Genomic DNA, 21,883 nt, shown 5'->3' with positions numbered 1-21,883 from the left:
AAACAGGGTGCCCTAGGAAACTATGGAACTGAGAGAACTTTAAAAGGCCTACAAACGTACAAAATCGTTGTGGAGCCAGTAGGATACAGCGTGTTTCCCCACGTTGTCTTGTCATTGTCTGGAACTCCACTTGCAAAGACATTTCTGGTGACGAGTGGTTAGCAGAAGCATTACAGGCTGGAGAAGTGTGAAGCTGCCAACCAGCTTGTGTGTTGGTTTTTTGAGTTCCCTGCTTTAGTAAGCCCCAGCTCGCTTGGAACCCAATTTTATCGCTTGCTTGCTTTAGAGCTGCGAGCCAGCCATGAGGCAGCAAAGGGCTTTTAGCTCACTGATGGCCTACAGTGAAGTTGCAAGGGTGTAAAATGGCTGCCTGTATTTTAAGCAAAATGAGTTCAGCGTAATTTTTTTTTTTCCATGTTGGATCATTCTATTACAATTCTCACTAATGAATACGTTGAAAAGGATAAGAAATTTTTGGCGTGGACTCGGGGGGGTTTGATATCCTGCTCAATGTACTTTTTTTTTTTTTTTTTTTTTAAGGCAGAAACCTTGCATTTGGTATTTATTAATTAATAAAGCATGGCGCTGTTTGGAACAGGCTTTAAAATACTGTGTTGGATCCATGTAAAAATAGCAAACTATACAAAATACATAAATAGATACAAATATAACAAATATAAATATACATAGATAATACAACAATATAAAAATATACATAATAAAATATTAAATAATAGATAATGATACATTAAAAAAAAAAGAAAATCCAAAAAAAGCCAGGGCTGTGTATCTGGTTTTAAGCACTAGACAAATCTGCTTATAATTATTAATTTTTTTTTAAATACTTATTTTCCCTTTCTCGAATTATTTTCCCTTATTTATCCACTCATTTATTTTTGGTTGTTTGTTGGGGGGGGGTTTTTTGCCCTGTGAGCTGGTTTGTTTTGTTTTATTTTTATTGGATTTTAATTTTTTTTCCCCTCTGGCAATGTTTACGGAGGGTGTCCCGGGGGGTCCGAGCCCGCCTTCCTGCCTGCGCGGGAAACTCCACCCCGCCGCAGCGCTGACGTATCTCTCACGTGTCCGTGACGTCAGAGGCGCAAGCCCCGGCTCCCGCCTTCGTGGCACTCCGGCGCGCACACCCGCCCGCACGGTAACGCGAAAGAGGCGGGGCCGCCCGGCGGCCCCGCCCCTTTCGCGTTTCCATGCGGGCGTGAGGCGTGTCCCGCTGGGGCCGCCGTACTATCGATGTGGCCTGAGGAAGGAGCGGCTCCACGTCAGCCATCGCCGGAGCGGGAGCGCCGCGGGCAGAGCTCCGCACCCGGGGCTAACTCCACCGCACCGGGCCGCCACGCCACCGAGTACGGAACCTTGCGGCCTCCCAGGGGTAGAGGGGGGGAGGCTGGTACCTCGGAGCGGTTGGGGCCGGGGTGGTGCCGTGGCTCCGGTGGGGCCCGCAGGCCCGAGGCCTCAAGGCCCCGCTGATATCTTCCAGGGGGGTCCCTCAGGGGAGGCCCAGCGCTGCTTGACCGGGGCCTGCGGGGGCTTGGGCCCTTTGTGGCGGGGCTTCCCGGAGAGGGGCTGCTGCGCGGCTGTAGGGCTCCGGGTTTCTTCAGGGTAGTGGCAGGCAGGCAGGGGCAGCTACATCTTTGCAGTTTTAACTTAGCGCTAAAAGCACCTGGAAAATTAAGGCATAGATCTCCCTCAACAGGCTATACTTTAGGATTTTTTTAGTAAGTGTCTTTACGTTATATATTGTAGGTCACACACTAATAAAGCAATGCTTTCACAGGGTTTTGGTTCATCAGGTAGCCCCCGGGTTGTACAGCTCCCCAGGTTGGTGAGCAAGTGTGGACTTTTGTCACCCTGTGTTGTATAAACTGTAGCTTTCAATTTTCTTCTGTAGATACTCTGTATGTGGTGATCCTCTGTAAGATGAAACTGTCATTTCAAGGCTTGGTGCCTTGCAGGGAGGAAGACTTGGTGGCCATTCTCTCTGCCAAGTCTTCCAGCTCTCATTTTAGGAGGGTTGGTTTTCACTGCTGCTTTTCAGAGCCTAAAATGCACTCCACATTTTCATGTTTCAGAGACCAGTTTGGCTGGGATTTTTGGGAGAATTTCTGCGGTTGAGACCTTTGTATAAGTAAAGATACCTGGTCTACTTTTCACAAAGATCCACTTTGTGGTCTGAGTTGTTACTAGAGGTGAAGGTGTTAGCTGTAGGGCTTTGAGACAGGAGTTTTGAGCAACAGTATGGAAAAAGTGTGCAAAAAGAGGCAAGAAAACAGCTGGATTTCTAAAAATGAGCACGATTGTTTATGTAGATATTTGTAAACGGTGAGCTTGAAGAATCTTAGCCTTAAAAATCTACAATTCGTAACAGAAAGAGGTGTTTTTAAAAAAAGTATGTATTGCAGTTATATTTTTGGGTAGTAGTTGTGGTACAGTTCTAGTTGCGTTGTCTTGTGTAGAAAGAGGCGGCAGCCCAAGTCAGCACAACTTACCTGCTCACTGTTCAGCCAGAAGTTCTCTAGGTGTCCATTCGATGAGAAAAGGGACTTTGAACCCAATACCAGCTTGTGTAGTGTCTCAAGTGCTCGTTCAAGCACTGCCGCGCCACGTCCCACCTTCTCTCTCGTCAGAGCTACTTGTGGGGTGCTGCGTTTAACCAGGCTGGGAATGGGTGTTTGCTGGTCTGTCAGTTTATTTTTCTTACTGTTTCAAAAATAAGGTGGCAGTGGAGAGTTTACAGGGTTTACATCTCAAAAGTTGTCCGCACAGATAAAAGAGGTGATGTGGGGATAGGATCTGGTGTCCCCAGACGGTAACTTAAACGGGCATGTTGTTGAAAGTTTGTGTCACAGATGTATGTCCCTGTGCGGGATCATTCAATTTTGAGAAAAAGTGATCTGCAGCGAAAGCATAGATTGAGTTGGAGAGTTTAGTGTTTTCATCTTTATGTAAATTACAACCTTTGATGGGAATCAGTTTGTTCGGTTCTCTATTATTAATAATAATAGTTGGCTCTATTTTTAGTTATTAAGTATATAAAAATGTGCTTTTACACATTGACTGAGGTACATATTGTAATTGAAAGTAAAAAGGCATCTTCCTTATTTAAATGACTTCTTAAACTCAGTCTAAGACTTCCAGAAAATCAATAGCAATAAAGGCATGAAGTAATTTTTCTATAATTTTTTTGACACATTTTCTGTAGAAAATACAAAATTGCTCATGTAATCAGCAGTTTTCTTTATTGTGCTTGTAAGTAGGGTATTATGGCATTAACTGAGCAAGCACAAACCTGAGCGTTTTTCATTATTTAAGAAATGAAATAAAAAGTTTTATTTGATCCTAGATGTCTGTTATATAAGGAAGAAACAACCATGAGAATGAGGATGGAGCTTAATTGCTGATTTTGTTACCTGAACTGTCAGCCATATAGCAGCTTTGCTAGATCTGTAACCTTGTCGTGCTTTTTCACCATAAAAAATACTTCCCTCTAATGCCTAGCAGAGCAGTTAGACAGTAGAGTTGAGCTGGTCTGATGATCCTTGGCTGGTAAAAGTACAGTCTTGCTTCCCTCTCCACATGTTGCCTTTTCACTTGGTTTCTGCTCAGTTGGATCTTGTCCTTATCTTCAAGGTTTCCTTCATAGGTTAATTCAGCTTGTTAAACAAGTCAAAAACTCTTCTGCTTTTTTAGTCTTTTTTTATTATTATTCCTGTGATTTTTCAGCTAATTTTGCAGCTTGGGCCAGTTCACCTGGAGGGGCACAGGACTGCAGGGAAGGCAGTGGGAATATATAACTGGGAGCAGGGGGTAAGTAGGTGATGGAAAAGCTGCTGCATCCGTTTAGCTGCCATCAGGTGTCTGTACACTTCTGTTACCTCTGACCATGCCTTAAGTATTGGAAATATTTCTTTCATTTTTATTTTTATTTTTCTTTGGGAAATTTCATTTTTCGGTGCTAAGAGGAATATTTTAGTGTAAGAGAAAGTTGAGAAGGCTTTTGAATGTGGCTTCTCAAGAAACCCAGCAATCCCTTCAAATCATTGAGTGAGTTGTAAAACATTTTTGTGTTGGTTAATAAATTCTCTTCACTTTAGGATGGCTCTGTGTGCTTGTGTTTTAGGTTGCCTGATACTTGTGTCAAAATAATTCTTCCATTGAGAAAACTTCTGTAACCAAGAACCATGACTGCTGCAGAGAATGTGTGTTACACATTAATCAATGTTCCAATGGATTCAGAACCACCTTCTGAAATCAGCTTAAAAAATGACCTAGGCAAGTAATGGAGAATGATTTGAAGGATACTGCATCTTACCTGAATTATTCTTATATTCTCTCATTGTACCTTTCCTAGAATATTGTGTATGCTTTATAAACTCAAAACAGGTCAATTTGATGTTTATTTCCTTCTGTTGATTTTCAAAATGTGTGCATTCCTCTGTTTGCTGTGTTTTAAGAAGCTTTGTGATATTTATCTTACATGTTTTAGTTTTGTTGGGTTTTCTTCCCCCCCTCGGTCTGTGTGAAAACTTGAAATCTTTTTCTGGTTTTCTCTTTGAAATAGTACCTGTTTGGGCTAAGGTAGATTTAAGTAACGTAATGATAAGCAACAAGTTGTCTTATCACTGTTGAATGCGCTGCTGTATCTTGCTGGCATTAATGGCAGTGTTTTTATTTAGTATACATATGACATCAAAGCACATTGTAGTATCCTGGTATAAAAGGCTGTTTAAATTTAAGCATTGAAACTGCCATGAAATTTGTTGAACTGTGTTAATTCCAATATGTTGATCCTAGATTTAAGTCTGAACTCCATACTTTTTAAATCTTTCTTGCTTCCTCTTTGTCCTTTTAGTAGAAGTAAGGGTGTGAATTTTATTGATATGCTATATTGCGTGCTTTCAGAGTGGGTTTGGATCTTCTGACACTGAAGTTCATGTTCCTGTTTAAAGTAACTGTGACATGTTAGCCTTCCTGATTTAATTTCCTCCTCCTCTAGAAAAAGGAGATGTCAAGTTGAAGACAGAGGCCTTGAAGAAAGTAATCATTATGATTCTGAATGGTGAAAAATTACCCGGGCTTCTGATGACCATCATACGTTTTGTACTGCCTCTCCAAGATCATACCATCAAAAAACTGCTGCTTGTCTTTTGGGAGATAGTGCCAAAGACCACACCAGATGGCAGGCTTTTGCAGGAAATGATCCTTGTGTGTGATGCATACAGAAAGGTAGCCCATTGTTTCTTTCATTGCTTATGTTTCTATACCAGATCTCTCTATAAAGTATCTCATTTTTTGTTACTTAATAAATATAAAAATGGTTTATGCTCGGCATTTTCTTCCTAACCGTTAGGTTTTAGTGCTTCAGAGCTGGATAATTATAGATAACCAGCAGACCTACCACCAAGGGTTTTTTATGTGTTCTTTTACTATTGCGACTTAACAAAAATTTATTGTCTTAGTTTCCAAGCCAGTGAACCTCAAAGATGAGGAATAATCTAGTTACCGTCCTCATAGTGTCTAGGGACAAACCATGGGTCATAAAAGGACACTAATTTTGGAATAATTTCATCGTTGTATATTTGGGAGACACTCTTTCACAAAGATAATAAAGTCCCTCAGCTTCTTTGGGAATGGGTCAGAAGCAGGTGAACTAATACAGACTAGAGGTTCGTGTCCAGTGTGCAGGAATGGCTGTGGGGTAAGCTTTCATAGCCTTAGCAATTGGAGAAAACACATACAATGCAGGAAAAAAATCCACAGGCTTTGTAAGTTTCACTACACAGAAATACACATTTTTAAATATTGTGGGGCAGCAGCATTTTAAGAAGGTGTTTCCTGAGGAGACGGTGGCATGTCATTGTGGATGTTGGGAAGCTGTGCCACTGGAAGCTGAGTGTGGGAGGAGGCTGGCAAGTGTGTTCATCTGAGCTTAACAATGAGGCTGAAAAGTCTGGCATTTCAAATATGTTTCTTGTTGATTTTAGGATCTTCAGCACCCAAATGAATTTATCCGAGGCTCTACTCTCCGTTTTCTTTGTAAGCTAAAAGAAGCAGAACTGCTGGAGCCTTTGATGCCAGCCATTCGTGCATGTCTAGAACATCGTCACAGCTATGTGCGCAGAAATGCAGTTCTTGCAATTTACACCATTTATAGGTAAATGCCAGAAAGTATTTGCAGTCATGGATACAGAGGACCAATGCTGGCTTTAGTGATCTGGATAGCTTTTGAGATCTCATAAACGTTTATCATGTGGTGTTTGGGGTTGTGGGTTTTTTTGCTTGTTTGCTTTTTCTCATCTGTATAATGGACTTGCTTGAGGAAGCAGCAGCAGTACCTTTAGTTTTTCCAAACGTGACTGAGGTCCTTATATTGCAAGTTAATTCTAATGGGCAAATGCCTTCCTTAGTGATCTAAATGTTATTAATCTTAGCCATTGTCCACAACCATAGATCTAGAAGAATCCTTGCAGAAATATGCATATATAGATTTATTTGAAGTGAAATTTTCTTCTTGTACTGCAGCTATATACTAAACATCATTGCAGTTGTTACCTGAACAGTGTAGCTGAATGTTACTGTTAACAGAAATCATTGATGGGGTAGCTGCCATGCTAAAAATTTTTTTAAAGCTCCTTGAGTCTCTCCGTAGTTTCAAATAGCTACACAAGGCTATGTATTGCCATTTTATGCTTTTTGCATTTTTGTAAACACTTGTATTTAGGATATACACTTAAGCCTTAGTTTCTGCTCCTTACCAGTAGTTCTTTTATTTATGTTGTTGTTTTTTTTTAAAAAAAGAAATTTTGAACATCTTATACCTGATGCTCCTGAACTGATCCATGATTTTTTGGTGAACGAGAAAGATGCAAGCTGCAAAAGAAACGCATTTATGATGCTAATTCATGCAGATCAGGTAAGGGTACTCATCCTCAAACTCATTCAGTTTACAACTTGAAAATGTGCTAGGTAACTAGACAGTACTTTGTTGGTAGTATTGACTATTTATATTGATAAAAGAAACATATATGATAGCATTAACCCGTTTGTGGAATATTGGGTAACTGGAAAAGTTAAAGTAGGTCTTTAGTGCTGTTTTCATTTTAAAGGGGAATTACTGTATTTGGTGAAGGCATATCTTGGTGCTGAAAACTGTAATTAGTTTTGCCAAGTGAGCGTAACCAGACTGAGAAGTGCTCCATTACCTGCTGTTTTATACCTTTGTAGTCAAGAGAAAGAAATAGCTATTTCTGTCTAGTGTTTTGGATTCTTTGCACTACAGGCAGTTGCCTTTTGTGCCTGATTACCATTAGTTTTGTTTCTGGTTTTTCAGTTTTATAGACAGAATGGATTAATTTGCTCTTCAGGTTTGCAGTGTTTTTGAAAATTATTTTACATTTAAAGTTGAAGGTTGAATATATGCTGGTTTGTATTTTGATTTTTAAAATGTGTTTTGATTTAAAATATAGCTGGGTGGGCAAACTCAGAATACTTTAGAATAATGTATCTTTTATTTGTATAGGATCGAGCTTTGGATTATTTGAGCACCTGTATTGACCAAGTCCAGACATTTGGTGACATTCTGCAGTTGGTTATTGTTGAACTAATCTATAAGGTAAAAGGGAAATGGCTGTGGCATGTTTAAAATAAATGTACATGGTAGATGGTATTAGACTCCTTTTTAAAAGAGAGAGAGTGTTGCTGGAAAAGACATTATAGCTAGCATTTAGTCCGTGTCAGGAAAATGTCATTGTTTAGTAGAGCTGAATAATATTTGTCTCTTGAAACAATAAACTGCTCAAGTGTGCCCGCTACAGAGCAATACGTCTTGCCTGATTTGCCGTGATGTGGACTGTGTATTATCAGACTGTTTTTCATGGACATGAGCAGGGCATCTGTCGCAAAAGCTAGTAGAGGCTATGCCCTTCCTTTTGGTCTGAGATTTTAAGACCTTGTAGCATTGCATGGAATTATCAATAATAGCTTTTTAATAGCTTTTTGCAATTAGAGTTTTACAACTCTGAGTGACACTTCCTATCCCCAGAAAAGGTCATCGCCTTTTGCTTTATTTTCTCCTTGTAAGATAATGGAGCAATTAAGCTATGCGATTGCTATTTTGTTTTTTTTCTTTATCTGTCAATTATGCATTGTTCTTGTCTAGGTCTGTCACGCAAATCCATCAGAGAGAGCTCGGTTTATTCGCTGCATCTACAACTTACTGCAGTCATCGAGTCCTGCAGTGAAGTATGAAGCTGCAGGTACTCTAGTTACACTCTCCAGTGCACCAACAGCAATCAAGGTATAAAAGTGATGTTTTCAGATGTTTCAGTAGCTCTTAGTGCACTGCAATGAATACTGTATGCTGTACACTGGTACTTTGAAAGAGCGAAGGCGTTAGTAATATGGGGTGTTTAACATTTCATATGTGAAACTGTCTTAAAATATCTCTTAAAACTGATCACAAAGGAAGGATGAGACGGTATTTTGCAGACCTGCAGCTAGTGAACTTCATGCCGCTTTGGTAGGGGACAAGCTTGAATACTGTGCAAACTGTTGTACAGTAGTTGGTGCCAACCTGCAAACTTCTTGGAATACTGGTGTGTGTACTAGTACATACAAAGCAGGCTAAAGCTGAAGATCTGCAGAGGCTGCATGACTGACTTTGCTCATAAATATTACTCTTCTCAGACCAGAGTGGAAGCATAAAGCAGTGAAAATTTACACTGATTACTGATTGACCTTGGGTTCCTAGATTTATGTTTGTACAGCTGATTATTTGAGATCACACAGAAATTTTGAACTTGTATGGAAATTTAAAAAATAGAATATGCAAGCCTAGATTTAAAGGAAAAGCATTTTTAATAGTAGTCTGAAAAGATCAGGAGGAGTATTAATTCCAGCATTCTTGCTTTCATGTAGTAGTTTTTATTGAGCAGGAATATTATATGTAGAAGCTGTCATTAAAATCATACCTAGATACGCTAACACTGGCAACTGTTTTAAATCTGTTTTCATGCCCTGTTGTGTACTTAAGTGGTGACTCAAAGCATGCCAGAACATTGATCTCTTTATGACTTTCTTTGAATTTGAAATCAAGTCTGTGTTTGTAAGCTGATGCCATTGTGAGCTTTCCTGTGCAGTTTTTGTAAAATGGTGGTGGAATTGATGCTTACAGTGGACCAGGAAGTTTTAAAGTCTGTTCTCAGGTTCATTTCTGTGCCAACTCTTTGAGTAGTTGCTTTAATAGTAATGTGGAAGGTGTCTTTTCCTGAATTGCTCTCAGAAATTTGCCAGTTTATTCTCTTCATTACTTAAATAATATTTTTGATCCTTTTAATTTTAGGCAGCTGCCCAATGCTACATAGATTTGATTATTAAAGAAAGTGATAATAATGTGAAACTGATTGTTTTGGATCGGTTGATTGAATTAAAGGAGCACCCCTCCCATGAACGAGTGTTACAGGTGTGTTATCTGTCCCTTTTCCTGCAAGCTTATTGAAGGCTTTTCTTTCCTAAACAAAACTTCTGGGTGTTGTGATGTATGGAAAAATGTACTTCTGAAGTTTGAATCTTCTGTTGATATATTTTTGGTAAAAGCATATGGGATGGACTTTTATATCTATGACTTGCTGCTTTTATTGTCTGCGTAAGAATTAACGGCAAATACTGTCTTGATTGTAAGGCTTAATGTAGCTTGAGTGGTAGTCTTTTATGTAAATGTGGAATGTGTTAAATGAACACTCTGAAGTTCCTAATGCCCAGAAAATCTTGTTTGTTACTACGTTATATAGTGTGTGTCCAGAAAAGTCTTTGAAAACCACTGAGAACTAATAATTAGACTTATATGAAAAGGAAGTAATTTAGAGCAATGAAGTAGTTACCGTTTTGTTATTGTTTCAGGATCTAGTTATGGACATCCTGAGAGTGTTGAGTACCCCAGATCTAGAAGTGCGCAAAAAAACCCTTCAACTGGCCCTGGATCTTGTCTCTTCAAGAAACGTAGAGGAGGTGAAATACATGTTACTTTTGTTTAATTACACTATTTTTTATTCTTTGGAAAAATACATGAATTTCATCAATTTGATTTGATCTTTTCTGCAGCTTGTGATTGTTCTGAAGAAGGAAGTGATTAAAACTAATAATGTGACAGAGCATGAAGATACAGACAAGTATAGACAGCTGCTTGTTCGTACATTGCATTCCTGTAGTGTTCGGTTTCCAGATATGGCTGCGAATGTTATTCCAGTGGTATGCAAATGTTTAATTATGTTGTCATAAAATATGTTCTAGCTATACCCAAAACCTAGAGAATAAGTGAAGCTGGGATGTTTCTAACAGTGGCCTCACATGAAGCAAGACTATTTTTAATCCCTAAAGAAACAGAGGACTTTTGATGTAGTTGTTTGCCTTTTGAGACTTTATTTTTAAAATTTTTGAAGAACATGAGCTGAAAAGTACCTTTACTTAAAAGTGCAATAATTTGTATCATTAGACAAACAATTTGGGGATTATGATAATTGGTGATTGTTTGGAATGTACTTAAGGTTGTTTATTTTCAGCTTTGTTTAATGGGAGATCTAAATGCAGTTTTATTTTTCTGAATGTAGAAGGAAAATACTATTATACAAACTTAGCCATGCTGCTGTTTGTGCTCATGTTCACTCTTTCGTGCCAGTTGATGGAGTTCCTTAGTGATAATAATGAAGCGGCAGCTGCTGATGTCTTGGAGTTTGTGCGGGAAGCGATCCAGCGATTTGATAACCTCAGACCTCTCATTGTTGAGAAGATGCTTGAAGTCTTTCACGCTATTAAATCTGTCAAGTGAGTCCAAAATATGATATCAAACAGACATTGGAGCACCCTGTGGCTCACTTGCATTGAATATATATTGTCATTAAAAAGGTATGAAAATCCTTGCAATCCATACACAAAGAATAACTGAAGCTGGGATATTTTGTGCATAGATCACTTCTAGGTACAGCTTCCTTCTTGCCTACTTGTACACAAGATGCATTGAGTGCTTGTTGCATTGAATGAAGAAAATGTATTCAAATTTCATTTTTATGGTGCCATTGGTAGTTATATTTCCACTTGCTAGAAGATACCGTTGTTGATGAAGGCTGTCTCTGAATGCTATGTTTGATAAAACAGAGTTACTAAGGGATGACTGCAGCAGGAATTGGCACTTGAAGGCAACTGGAAATACTTAACTGTACATCTATTAGAAAACCCAATCTAACACAGACTGGGCTTTGCAATCTGCAAAGCTTCTTTAGTACTTTTCAGCACTCTAAAAACTTGTTTTTCTGATGGATCTGCAAAGGTGAAGTCATATGAGAACTTCTATGTATCAGGACACTGCTCTGCCATTCTTCCAATACGCAGACAGTCCGAATCCTATCTCCATCATCATCTCATGAAGTGGGAAAAAAACCCTCTGAAGCTTTGCTGTTGTTTTTTTTTTTCCAGATCTTAATTTGTGTTCTTGTTTTTCATTTTCTCCTATATGAAGGAAAAATTTGTCTTGGTTACCTGGAGAAACTTCAACTGACGTAATTCACATATAGTAGAGTTATTTCATTATGATCATAAAGAAATTTAATTTTGTGAATATCAGGATTAACACAGATGGAGATAAAGTTGTAGCAGAGGATATATCTCATTTGATATACTTGTTCGTTAATTTACTAAGGCTGAAAGGGTGACTGCTTTTGATCGAACTTGCTTTCTGTCAGTCACATCCTTCTGTATTTGTTGAGACTGGCTTTTACCACCTGACCAAAAAAGATGCTGGTTTGAGTATATCATGAAAGCATGACTTAAGTTACTGTTCTTGTCTTAGGATTTATCGAGGAGCTTTGTGGATCCTTGGAGAATATTGCAGCACAAAGGAAGATATACAAAGTGTAATGACAGAAGTTCGCAGATCACTTGGAGAGGTGTGTTTACTTTGATAGGTTAGCTCTTTGTGGTTTTACTTACTGTTATGCAGTATGTTTTCTAAGAAAAAAAATATTTTTAAAAGATCCTGTAAGTTGCAACAGGGTGTGAGCTCTTGTGTTATGTAATGGCATATGCACAAGAAATCTAAAGTAAAAAAAACTTACGGCAGCTTTAAGATATGGTTTAGTTCTACCTACTAAAAGAGTGCTTTAAAGTCTGGGTTGTTCTGAGAGGGATCTAAGACAATCTGTACAATCTGAGCTTTGTTGCATAGGTAGGAGGCTTCTGTATATGTTTCAACATCTGCCTGTTTCAAATTCTGTCAACTGTGGCAATGTAACTGACCTTTTACTTACAAAAACCTAACAATGTGGATAATTTTTGTTAAAACCTTCTGCAGAACAAAACTATCTTTTTTTTTTTATTATTAATTGTAATGATTGTTTCCTGTTCATTTCTAGATCCCAATAGTAGAATCTGAAATCAAAAAAGAAGCTGGTGAGCTAAAACCTGAAGAAGAGGTGTCTGTGGGTCCAGCCCAGAAACTGGTGACAGAGATGGGCACTTACGCAACACAGAGTGCTCTCAGTAGTTCCCGACCGGCCAAAAAGGAAGAAGACAGGTATTTAGGATGTCTTACTAGGCCTGGAGTGACTTGGTTAATTACTTTTTTTAGTTAAGTGGTATTCTCTCTCATACTGAGTTTAGTGGTTGAGGTAACTTCCTGTTGTATTATTAGATATCATCATCTTGGTGCAGGAAGATGCCTAATTGCTTAGAATTTGTAATCAAAGCTTACTGTGTATCAAAAAAGACATTATTAATTATGGTATTCTAAATTCTAGTTGATTCTTTATAATTTATACATAAAGTTCCCTCACAATTTTAATTGGATACAGAGATGTTGCCTTTAGATTAATTTTTTTTCTTAATATCACCTTGCTGTAGTTTAGTTTATTGGTAGCTAGAACAATTGCTATATTTCCTTAATTACTGCAAATGGGCTACTTCATCTTGACTAGTCATTATCATCTCCGAGCTACAATGAAATTATTATACATTATACTTTTTACTTCACTCCGTATTCTGTGTGGAAATGGTTACGTGACTTGTGAGTATCTCTGTATGTGGAAAATTTCTTCTAGAGTAAATAAAAAACAACTTCTGAGACCTTTCAAGCTTGTTTTGTTTGTACAGTACGGATGTTATGGTATGAAGATAAGTAGGCTAAAGAGCATTGTCCAAAGCTAGTTTTCTGATTATCATTTGTCTTTGCAGACCTCCATTACGGGGATTCCTGCTTGATGGCGATTTCTTTGTTGCAGCTTCCCTTGCTACAACTTTAACTAAGATTGCTTTACGATACGTGTCACTAGTTCAGGAAAAGAAGAAGCAAAATGTAAGTCATCTATTGTTTCACGGTACTTGTGAAAATGAGCTTCTTGTTGCCTCTCTTCTTTTAAACAGATGCAAAATGGGTTAAGTCCAAAGTGAAGTGCCAGTTAGTGATTGGTTAATAATGATAACTTGAGTCACAAACAGGACCTACTGCTTTCCAGCCTCTCTACGTAGACAGTCTCTAAGTCATGATGTTTGGTTTCTGGATAACAAGTACAAAAAAATAATCTGTTCAGAGATTTTATGATTTATGTGCACCTTTTTGTAAATTGTAAGGCTGTATAAAATGCAATAACCTCCTTCCATTCTCTTTCCTTTGTCCTCCTCCGTAGTCCTTTATTGCTGAAGCTATGCTGCTGATGGCCACTATTCTCCATTTGGGAAAGTCGTCTCTTCCCAAGAAGCCAATTACAGATGATGATGTGGATCGTATTTCCTTGTGTTTGAAAGTTTTGTCAGAATGTTCTCCCCTCATGAACGATATTTTTAACAAAGAATGCAGGCAGTCTCTCTCTCATATGCTGTCAGCTAAGCTAGAAGAGGAGAAACTTTCCCAGAAGGTGAGCTATTATAAACGTGTAACACTTGGAGTTTGTTACAGCTGTTCACATCCAAGCTGGTCCCAGAAATGTCATCATTTGACTCTGTGTAAGCCAACCATTATTTGACTGTGTTTCTGTGCTAAAGGAATGGAATTCACTGGGAATTCTTGAATATTTCTCTTCCTGCAGAAAGAATCTGAGAAGAGGAATGTGATGGTTCAGCCGGATGATCCCATTTCCTTCATGCAACTTACTGCTAAAAATGAAATGAGCTCAAAAGAAGACCAGTTTCAACTCAGCCTTCTGGCAGCAATGGGGAACACACAGAGGAAAGAGGCTGCCGATCCTCTTGCATCCAAACTTAATAAGGTAACGTGAAAGTCAGTGGTTTGGTTATATACACGTTGTGCTGCTTGTGCACAGGATCAGCTTTGGGAATCGCGGGCTGCAGCTAATGATGATTGGAAAGACCCAGGTATTTTTTGGTTAGGATCAGCAGAAAGAGAAAAGCCCTTGTGCTTAAAGTTGTTACCTTCTTCACGTGGGAGGGGAAGAATAAGGAGGAGAATTGGAGAGTGTTGAGCTGGTGGCATGGGGAGAAGAAATTAAGATTGTTTGCTGGTCTGAAGAGCCCCCAGTACGGTTCACAGGGAAAGGAGCAGGGATGTCACAAGCAATTAAGAATCCCTTTCTTTCCTTGGCTGCCATAGCCTGTTGCCAAGTGCAGTGCGTTATGGTTTCACTCTTTATACCTTTTTTTTGCTGGTGATTACCAGGACCTGCAGAGAAGGTCCAAAGAGAAGAAATCTCTTGATCCATTCATTAATTAAGAGTTAAAACCCCAGAATTTTATTCTTTAAAAGTCTCAGATCATGAATTCTTTTTACTTTTTAAAGTTATGTTTTTATTTTAAGTCAGCATTTCTTTGTCCTGCTTACCTTTTTAAGAATAAATGGTGTTACAGTCTGTATTTTAGGAACTTTGGTGTTCTTAATACTTTTAATCCAGAAAGGTTTTATAATTATTATGTATATGGAAAAGAATATGTGAAGGAGGGCTACAATTAAAATTTGTGTGAATAATATGGACAGTCACGGTGTACTTAGCTATAAATCAATGAAATCTCTTTATTTTGGAAGACCTAGGCATGAGCTTTACATTTCCTAAACATCACAACTTCTTTAAATAATATTTTGTAGGCAAAACTTGCGATGATTTTTTTTTCAGTGTCTTTATATTGTTCCTTCTTTCTTACTAGTAAGTTAGTTCTGTGAAATTAAAAGCTCTTTGCACACCTGCTTGATTTGGAGGCTCATGTTAAAGAGTAATGGGCTTAGTTTTACTTTATTCTTTTTTTTTTTTGTCAGTTTGACATAATTCCATGTTTTAAACTGGTTTATGAGAAGAAAAATACCTTAAACTCTTTTCTTCCACAGGTTACTCAACTGACAGGTTTCTCAGACCCTGTCTATGCAGAAGCCTATGTCCATGTCAATCAGTATGACATTGTGCTAGATGTACTTGTGGTCAACCAGACCAGTGATACTCTGCAGAACTGCACGCTGGAACTAGCCACGCTAGGTAAGGAGTGCTGGTGGAAACCAAGCAACCGCTGAGCAGCAGTGAGGTGCTGGCCATTGGCAACCAGTTTTAAGGAGTTTCTGAAACACTTCTAAATACTTACAGATTTATGCCAGCTAGTTGCCATTTCAAAAGGATGTTTTTGAATGCCTTTAAAAACACATTTTTCTTCCAAAAGGTGCAAGACTTATCTCCACTGGCACTGACAATACTGTCTGATGATACAAACTGTAGTAAGATTGTGAATTTCTTCATGCTTTTTTCACTAGAAAAATAGCATTCCATTTCCCCTTCTCCCTTTTTCCTGAAATTATGGACAGGATTTTTGATACACTTGTTCCCCATTACTCTGTTACCGCGGAACAAGAGGACAAAATGCAAACTGGTGTGGAGCGAATGTCAGGCAAGAGAAAGTCATCTGCCCTAGGTGGTTCTTGCACTCAGCTTGAAGTACCTAGATATACTGCATTTGCTCAGCTGATACCATTCCCTCTACCAACAGCTGTACCAGAGGCTTGCTGGAGCAATAGTGAGGTTTCATTAACTTCTAGGGGAGGAACTGGATCAGATAATCCAAGAACAATTTCCTATTGTCTTCTGTTTTGGCAGTCAGGACTTGAAATAAGTTTACAACACTAGGGGGACGCATGTTACATGCTTGTAATTGATGTAAATATGACTGGAGGGGCATAACCTTCCTCCAAATCTTTTGTACATCATTTGATCAGATTAGTGGTGGAGTAAATAAAACAAATGTGTTACTTAATAGGTTGTATTTTTCTATTTATTAGCTCAGTAAAGTGAAATTCTGTATTTCCCAGTTGATCTCTTCAGATATATTGCAAAAACTGACTTGATGCATCAGTCCTGTGCATAGAGCTGATGCTGTTCATGCTGTATTCTCAAATTGCACAGTCTGATAGAACTAAAGACTTTTGCTTGCCAGAGGATTAGGAAAAATACAACTCTTCCTGTGTCCTGGGAACAATTATATTCAAATCAAGGTGATACTTTGATCTGTTTATAAATAGCTTAGTGCGTGTAATACTGGACGTTGAACTTTGGTTTTGAGACGCTTGACTGTAGGATTAGGTGTTACGATGTTGTCAGTGGTTAAAACATAAGGTAAAACTAAGCATTTCCTGATTGTTAAAAATGTAATACTAGGTTCAATCTGAAGCCTATTTAAGTCAGTATTTGCATTTGTTTTCAGTGGGGTTTGGTTTTTTTTATTTTAACTGAAATTTTTAATGTAACAAATTATTTTGTCTTTCAGGTAGCAAACTATAACAAAACACAAACAAAAAAACCAATACCTTTGTGGTGGTATTTAGTGCAACTCTGTAGACATTAGAATTGAATGACAAGAAAATAAACTGTTGTCCAAAAGCTAAATTCATTGGGAGATAGGGATCAGGGAGCTTTAACAGTATACAATTTCTTTACACAGGTGACTTGAAACTTGTGGAAAAACCATCTCCTCTGACACTTGCTCCACATGATTTTGCAAACATTAAAGCTAATGTCAAAGTTGCTTCAACAGAAAATGGAATAATTTTTGGTAATGTTGGTAAGTAACCAATTCAGTGTGCAAGATTAACATTAATGTGTAGCATTTCTGAACTGTTTAATAAGCTCAAAAATAATTGAAAACTTCATACTGGGAGAGGAAATCGAATGATCTACAATGTGTGACTATTTTGTGATGATTTTTGAAAAATGTATATTGCTTTTAATTATGGTAGGACATGCTACCTTTAGAATGTTTGTCAACATCATACTTGAACCCAGGTCTGGATTTGAAATGAGCTAGGCAGCCTCGCCTGAAAGACAATACACGTAACTCAGAAATTCTGTGCTAATTGGGTAAAGTCCTTGAGGACAGAGGACAGCAATGAGGCTGACCAAACATTGGGGCTGCTGTTAACTGGCAAGTGGTAACTGAGCATTCTTATTTAGTGCAGATTCACTTTTTTAAACATTAGGGTGGTTTGTGTTTTATGTTGCAGTATATGATGTCTCTGGAGCAGCCAGCGACAGAAACTGCGTGGTTCTCAGTGATATTCACATTGACATCATGGATTACATCCAGCCTGCTTCTTGTACAGATGCGGAGTTCAGACAGATGTGGGCAGAATTTGAGTGGGAAAACAAAGTTAGTTTTATTTTTTGCATGCTGTTTGTGTTTTTTGTTGATGTATAATTCTGTTTCTTGTTTTATATTCTGTCATTACATGAACATTATCTCTTGTGATATAAACCTCATTCTACATTCACATTGGATGCTGGCCTCGGGTAACTTCTTTTATTGCTATCTTACCTGTTTTACAAACTTAGTGATGCAGTAACTAAGGGTTTTTTTAGAAAAGAGGTATGTGCCTTGAGCCTTATCTGCTGTATGGTGTCCAAATTGATTGGTGACTGCTATGTATTTTGACTCAAAGGTGAGACAGCAACAAGCATGTTTATGCTGAGACTGCAGAATTATTCATACTGCTTAGTCTCTCCAGTTCTGAATAATGTTGCTATTTAAAAAAAAAAGAAATTAAAAAAATCATAGAATTTGGGTTGTAGGGGACCTTTTGAAGGTCATCTAGTCCAGCTGTGGGCAGGGGTATCTTTCACTTGATTACTTTGCAATGCAGCTGTAGCATGCAGTTATGGATGCTGTGTTAAGACCGACAAAATGGTGGGTATGCTTAATATTAGAGGGTGCCCAAACTGCTACAGACCTGTGAAAAAGGGGTTCAAAGGAGATAATCTTATACAACACAGCAACAAAATTCAATAGAATAGCAACATTAAAACAGTGGGAGGTTTTACATAAACTGTAGCCTTGGTTGCTATGTGTATTTACATGTATTCACTTGAGACTAGATTTAAGAGTCTCAGAACTTGTGAACAAGAGATCTTAATACATGGTATGTGAAGCCTTAGCAATTTGTAAACTACTCCTAAGAGATACATTAAAAAACAATTTAAACAAGATCCACAATATTCAATATGAGGAAGCCAAGGCAGCCCAGAGAGCGTTGTTGCTGGAAAGGAAACATGAAAGTAATATTTTTTTCATTGGTTAAATTGGACTAGATACTACTTTTTCTTGTTCTGGCAATGTGTAAACTGTTTTCAGACAAGAAGTCCGCTATTTGCTGTAGAGAGTACATGTTCAGCAGAGTATCATACTCACCTAATATATTTTATAAACCATGGTAATAACATGAAATGTTCAGTCTTTAACAAGTGGATGGCTGGAGGTGAAGACTTCATACAATGCCACCACATAATGGGAAGTGCCTCTAGCTTGTTGCATGTGGCATTCCTCAAGGAGAAATGTAATGGTAGTCGCCTTTATTAGAGCCCTGACGAAGAAGTAATGCCTGAGGTGCTAATTAATGTAATTGCCTTTTTTTCCCTTCTTGAAGGTTACAGTCAATACAAATATCGTCGATCTAAATGAATACTTACAGCACATACTGAAGTCGACCAATATGAAATGCTTGACTCCAGAGAAGGTGAGCTATTTGCTTGGAGACTTTTAGATACTTTTTTTAGCTTGTGTGCTTTGTTGTTTAAATTATTTAGCATTGGCTATGACTACTATTAGAAGTGCTTGCTTACAGTATGAAATACTACATATGCTTCATATTTTTTATATGAGTGGTCTAAAATGAGTAAAAGCAAATTAGTGATATCAAAATTACTAGTTGCTTAATCCCCTTAGCTACTTCTTGCCCAGTTTAGAAAATCAGAATGTTCTAATTCATAGTAGCTAAGCTGCAGTATAGATTTCATGGGACCATCTGTTTTTATAAAGGTTTTTCTCAGTAGCTCCAAGTTCCTTTCTTCTCTGTCAAAATTTACATTTCTTTTGCCAGTTTAGCCTTTTTGTTATGAAGCAAACTAAATATATCCAATGGCTATTTGCTATTAAGATGTAATATGTGTAATACCTACTAGCTATTATATGTATAGTAGCCAAAATAAGAATAGTAGCTATTGCTACTATTTGGCTTCTTTACCATTTTGCTGTTCATTAAATCAGACTGTAGAATGCCATCCTACCTTGTCTTGATGGATACTGTAGATTGCATATCTTCCAATATTAATTTTAGGAAAAGGCCACCGCTGTTTCCCATTGCATGGTTCTCACATGTGAACAAAGAAGTTTAAACATTACATACTGACGCGTGCCTAGCTAACCTAAGATGAATTAAAATGTGTGTAAAGGATTTTGGCCTTTCTGAAGAGTTCATATGTGCTTTCCGTAGGCACTCTCTGGTTATTGTGGCTTTATGGCGGCCAATCTTTACGCACGTTCCATATTTGGAGAAGATGCACTTGCAAATGTCAGCATTGAAAAGCCAATTCATCTTGGACCAGAGGCGCCTGTCACTGGTCACATACGAATCCGTGCAAAGAGCCAGGTAATATGACATACTTAGAGCACTGGTTTTCCTTGTCATTTTTAAGAAAATGTGCCAAGTACTCTAAAACCATGCAGATTTTTTGATGTACATTGGTTTACAGTAGCAGGTAAATGGGAAAAAATTTGGGAAGATTAATATAGAAACATTAACCATAGTTTTGAAACTATCTTATGCAGATTTTTTGAGGAAAGAATGTCTTTCTAATTAGGTGTAATCATACCCTAAAAACATGTTCAAGATCTTTTCTTCCAGTGCATTATCATAAAATAGGCTCTTGGGCCAAAATGTCCTTATTTTATCTGTAGCACTGCAAATAAGATGTTATGTTTTATTTGCTTTTAAATAAAGAGCAAATGCTCCCTAAGGTTCCATGATCTGTTTCCTACTAAATTACACATTTCAATTTCACACAAAGAAATTTTATGCATGAAATAGCTGTTCACTAGTTCTTTCTCAAACCAGCAAAACAAAACCTAGTGTCTTTCAGTAGGATTATTTTCTGTCAGTACATCTATGAGTCTGCTTAGGATTTTAGAACTGCTACCTCCCAACTAAAAATAAGTACAAGATCTCGAACTGTTTAATAAATTTTAAAAAAGTGTATCGATAAAAGTATTTTAAACAGCACCAATAAAGGGCTACCTGACATTTCACATTCAAGGAAACCATATGGTTTATATGATGTCACTGTAAAGATTTTGGAGTGGTTGAAATTAACGTTTCTGATATATTTACAGTGGCATTTTTATATAAGACTGCATTTAATTACATGTGCCAGCATTGTTGCATCTTGACATCATTCTGGTATTGATTACATGGATTTATTCATGCAGTTTCTTCTGAGATTTCTTCAGTTCTATGTAATATTAATACAGTTCTGTGATTAAATGATTTTCTATAGCTTTAGTGCATTGAGTGCTAGTATTGGCATTGAGACTTTCAACAGGTGAATTTCAGTAACTGGACTGACAAATGTATTTTCTCCAGTGGCAGCAGACTTTCAATTGGTGGGAGGTCAAAAGACTTATTTTTTTTTAATTCTCTTGCCTTTTGTATTGATAACAGATTTAGCAGTTGTTAGTTTATTTAAGTTTCGTTGTTTCAATAATATATGTAGATGTAGCCTTACCCTGGTGTTAAGGAAGTGTGCGCTATAATTATTTCTAATTGTTCATTTATTTGTATACTTTAATTTCCATGCCACTAACTTCATAGATTTCTATACATGGAACTTCCATTTTAATATAGATAAGATAAAGTTATTTTGAAGTATCTGAATTGTGAATTTCTTCTTTCCTTTCCTTACAGGGAATGGCCCTGAGTCTTGGAGATAAGATCAATCTGTCTCAGAAGAAAACGAGTTTATAGATTTTACCTAGTGTCTTTTCAAGTCTTTTACAATTTAACCTTAGGTATGTGGCTTTTGGGGTCCAGAACATCTTATATTCTTCAGTGTTCTGTAATTGTAGAAGCCAAGCTTTTGAGCTGAAAGCATTCCAGCAGATAATTTATAGGTTCTCCATGATTGATACTGAGCAAAACTTTAAATCTCCAGGGTTGTTCTTTTTTTTTTGTCCTGGAAGTCATGTTTTCTTTGTCTCTAATATATACTGATGCTCACAATACAATAAACAAATTATGCCATTACTGTTTTGTCTGTAAATTATAATCTCTGTATTATTTGATCAGTATTGAATATCGGGCCAGGTATTTTGATACTCTAAGAAAGTGGGAGTGTGTAATAGCTTAAGTGTTTACAATAATGACTAGGCCTGAATTGTGTGCATGTGTGATCATGGCTCTTAAAATACTCTGGTATAGCTAGGAGAATATATAATTGACAGCTAAATCAAAGGCTGTATGTTCTAGATGGTTGGGTTAGTAATGTAACCACTTGGCACAGAAAAGCTTGTAATATTAGAAAAGAGCTTGTCAAAATTCAGTGCTTTCCAGCAAGTAGTAGAACGTTAAACTTTG

The 21,883-nt window shown here is 37.6% G+C and overlaps 1 protein-coding gene across 2 annotated transcripts; it reads left to right on the top strand.

Annotated features, from left to right (window-relative positions):
* Positions 1–1,204: 1,204 nt before the first annotated feature.
* Positions 1,205–21,553, top strand: COPB1 (COPI coat complex subunit beta 1). Of its 2 annotated transcripts, XM_055722400.1 has the most exons (23): positions 1,213–1,361; positions 3,739–3,822; positions 4,136–4,287; positions 5,012–5,241; positions 6,000–6,169; positions 6,814–6,928; positions 7,535–7,627; positions 8,174–8,311; positions 9,356–9,475; positions 9,913–10,020; positions 10,114–10,260; positions 10,688–10,833; positions 11,855–11,951; positions 12,417–12,577; positions 13,234–13,354; positions 13,686–13,913; positions 14,085–14,264; positions 15,332–15,476; positions 16,927–17,046; positions 17,486–17,631; positions 18,902–18,991; positions 19,748–19,903; positions 21,215–21,553. In XM_055722400.1, exons 3-23 carry the CDS (start codon positions 4,197–4,199, stop codon positions 21,272–21,274), a joined length of 2,862 nt encoding a protein of 953 aa, XP_055578375.1. In that variant the 5' UTR covers positions 1,213–1,361; positions 3,739–3,822; positions 4,136–4,196; the 3' UTR covers positions 21,275–21,553. The 2 variants fall into 2 exon arrangements, with proteins under 2 accessions (XP_055578374.1, XP_055578375.1); XM_055722399.1 differs by lacking the exon at positions 3,739–3,822 and having other exon boundaries at positions 1,205–1,361.
* The last annotated feature ends 330 nt before the right edge of the window (positions 21,554–21,883 follow it).

This window comes from Falco cherrug, chromosome 10, assembly GCF_023634085.1.
Source record: "Falco cherrug isolate bFalChe1 chromosome 10, bFalChe1.pri, whole genome shotgun sequence".
NCBI lineage: Eukaryota > Metazoa > Chordata > Aves > Falconiformes > Falconidae > Falco > Falco cherrug.
This window is presented reverse-complemented; position numbering and strand designations above follow the sequence as displayed.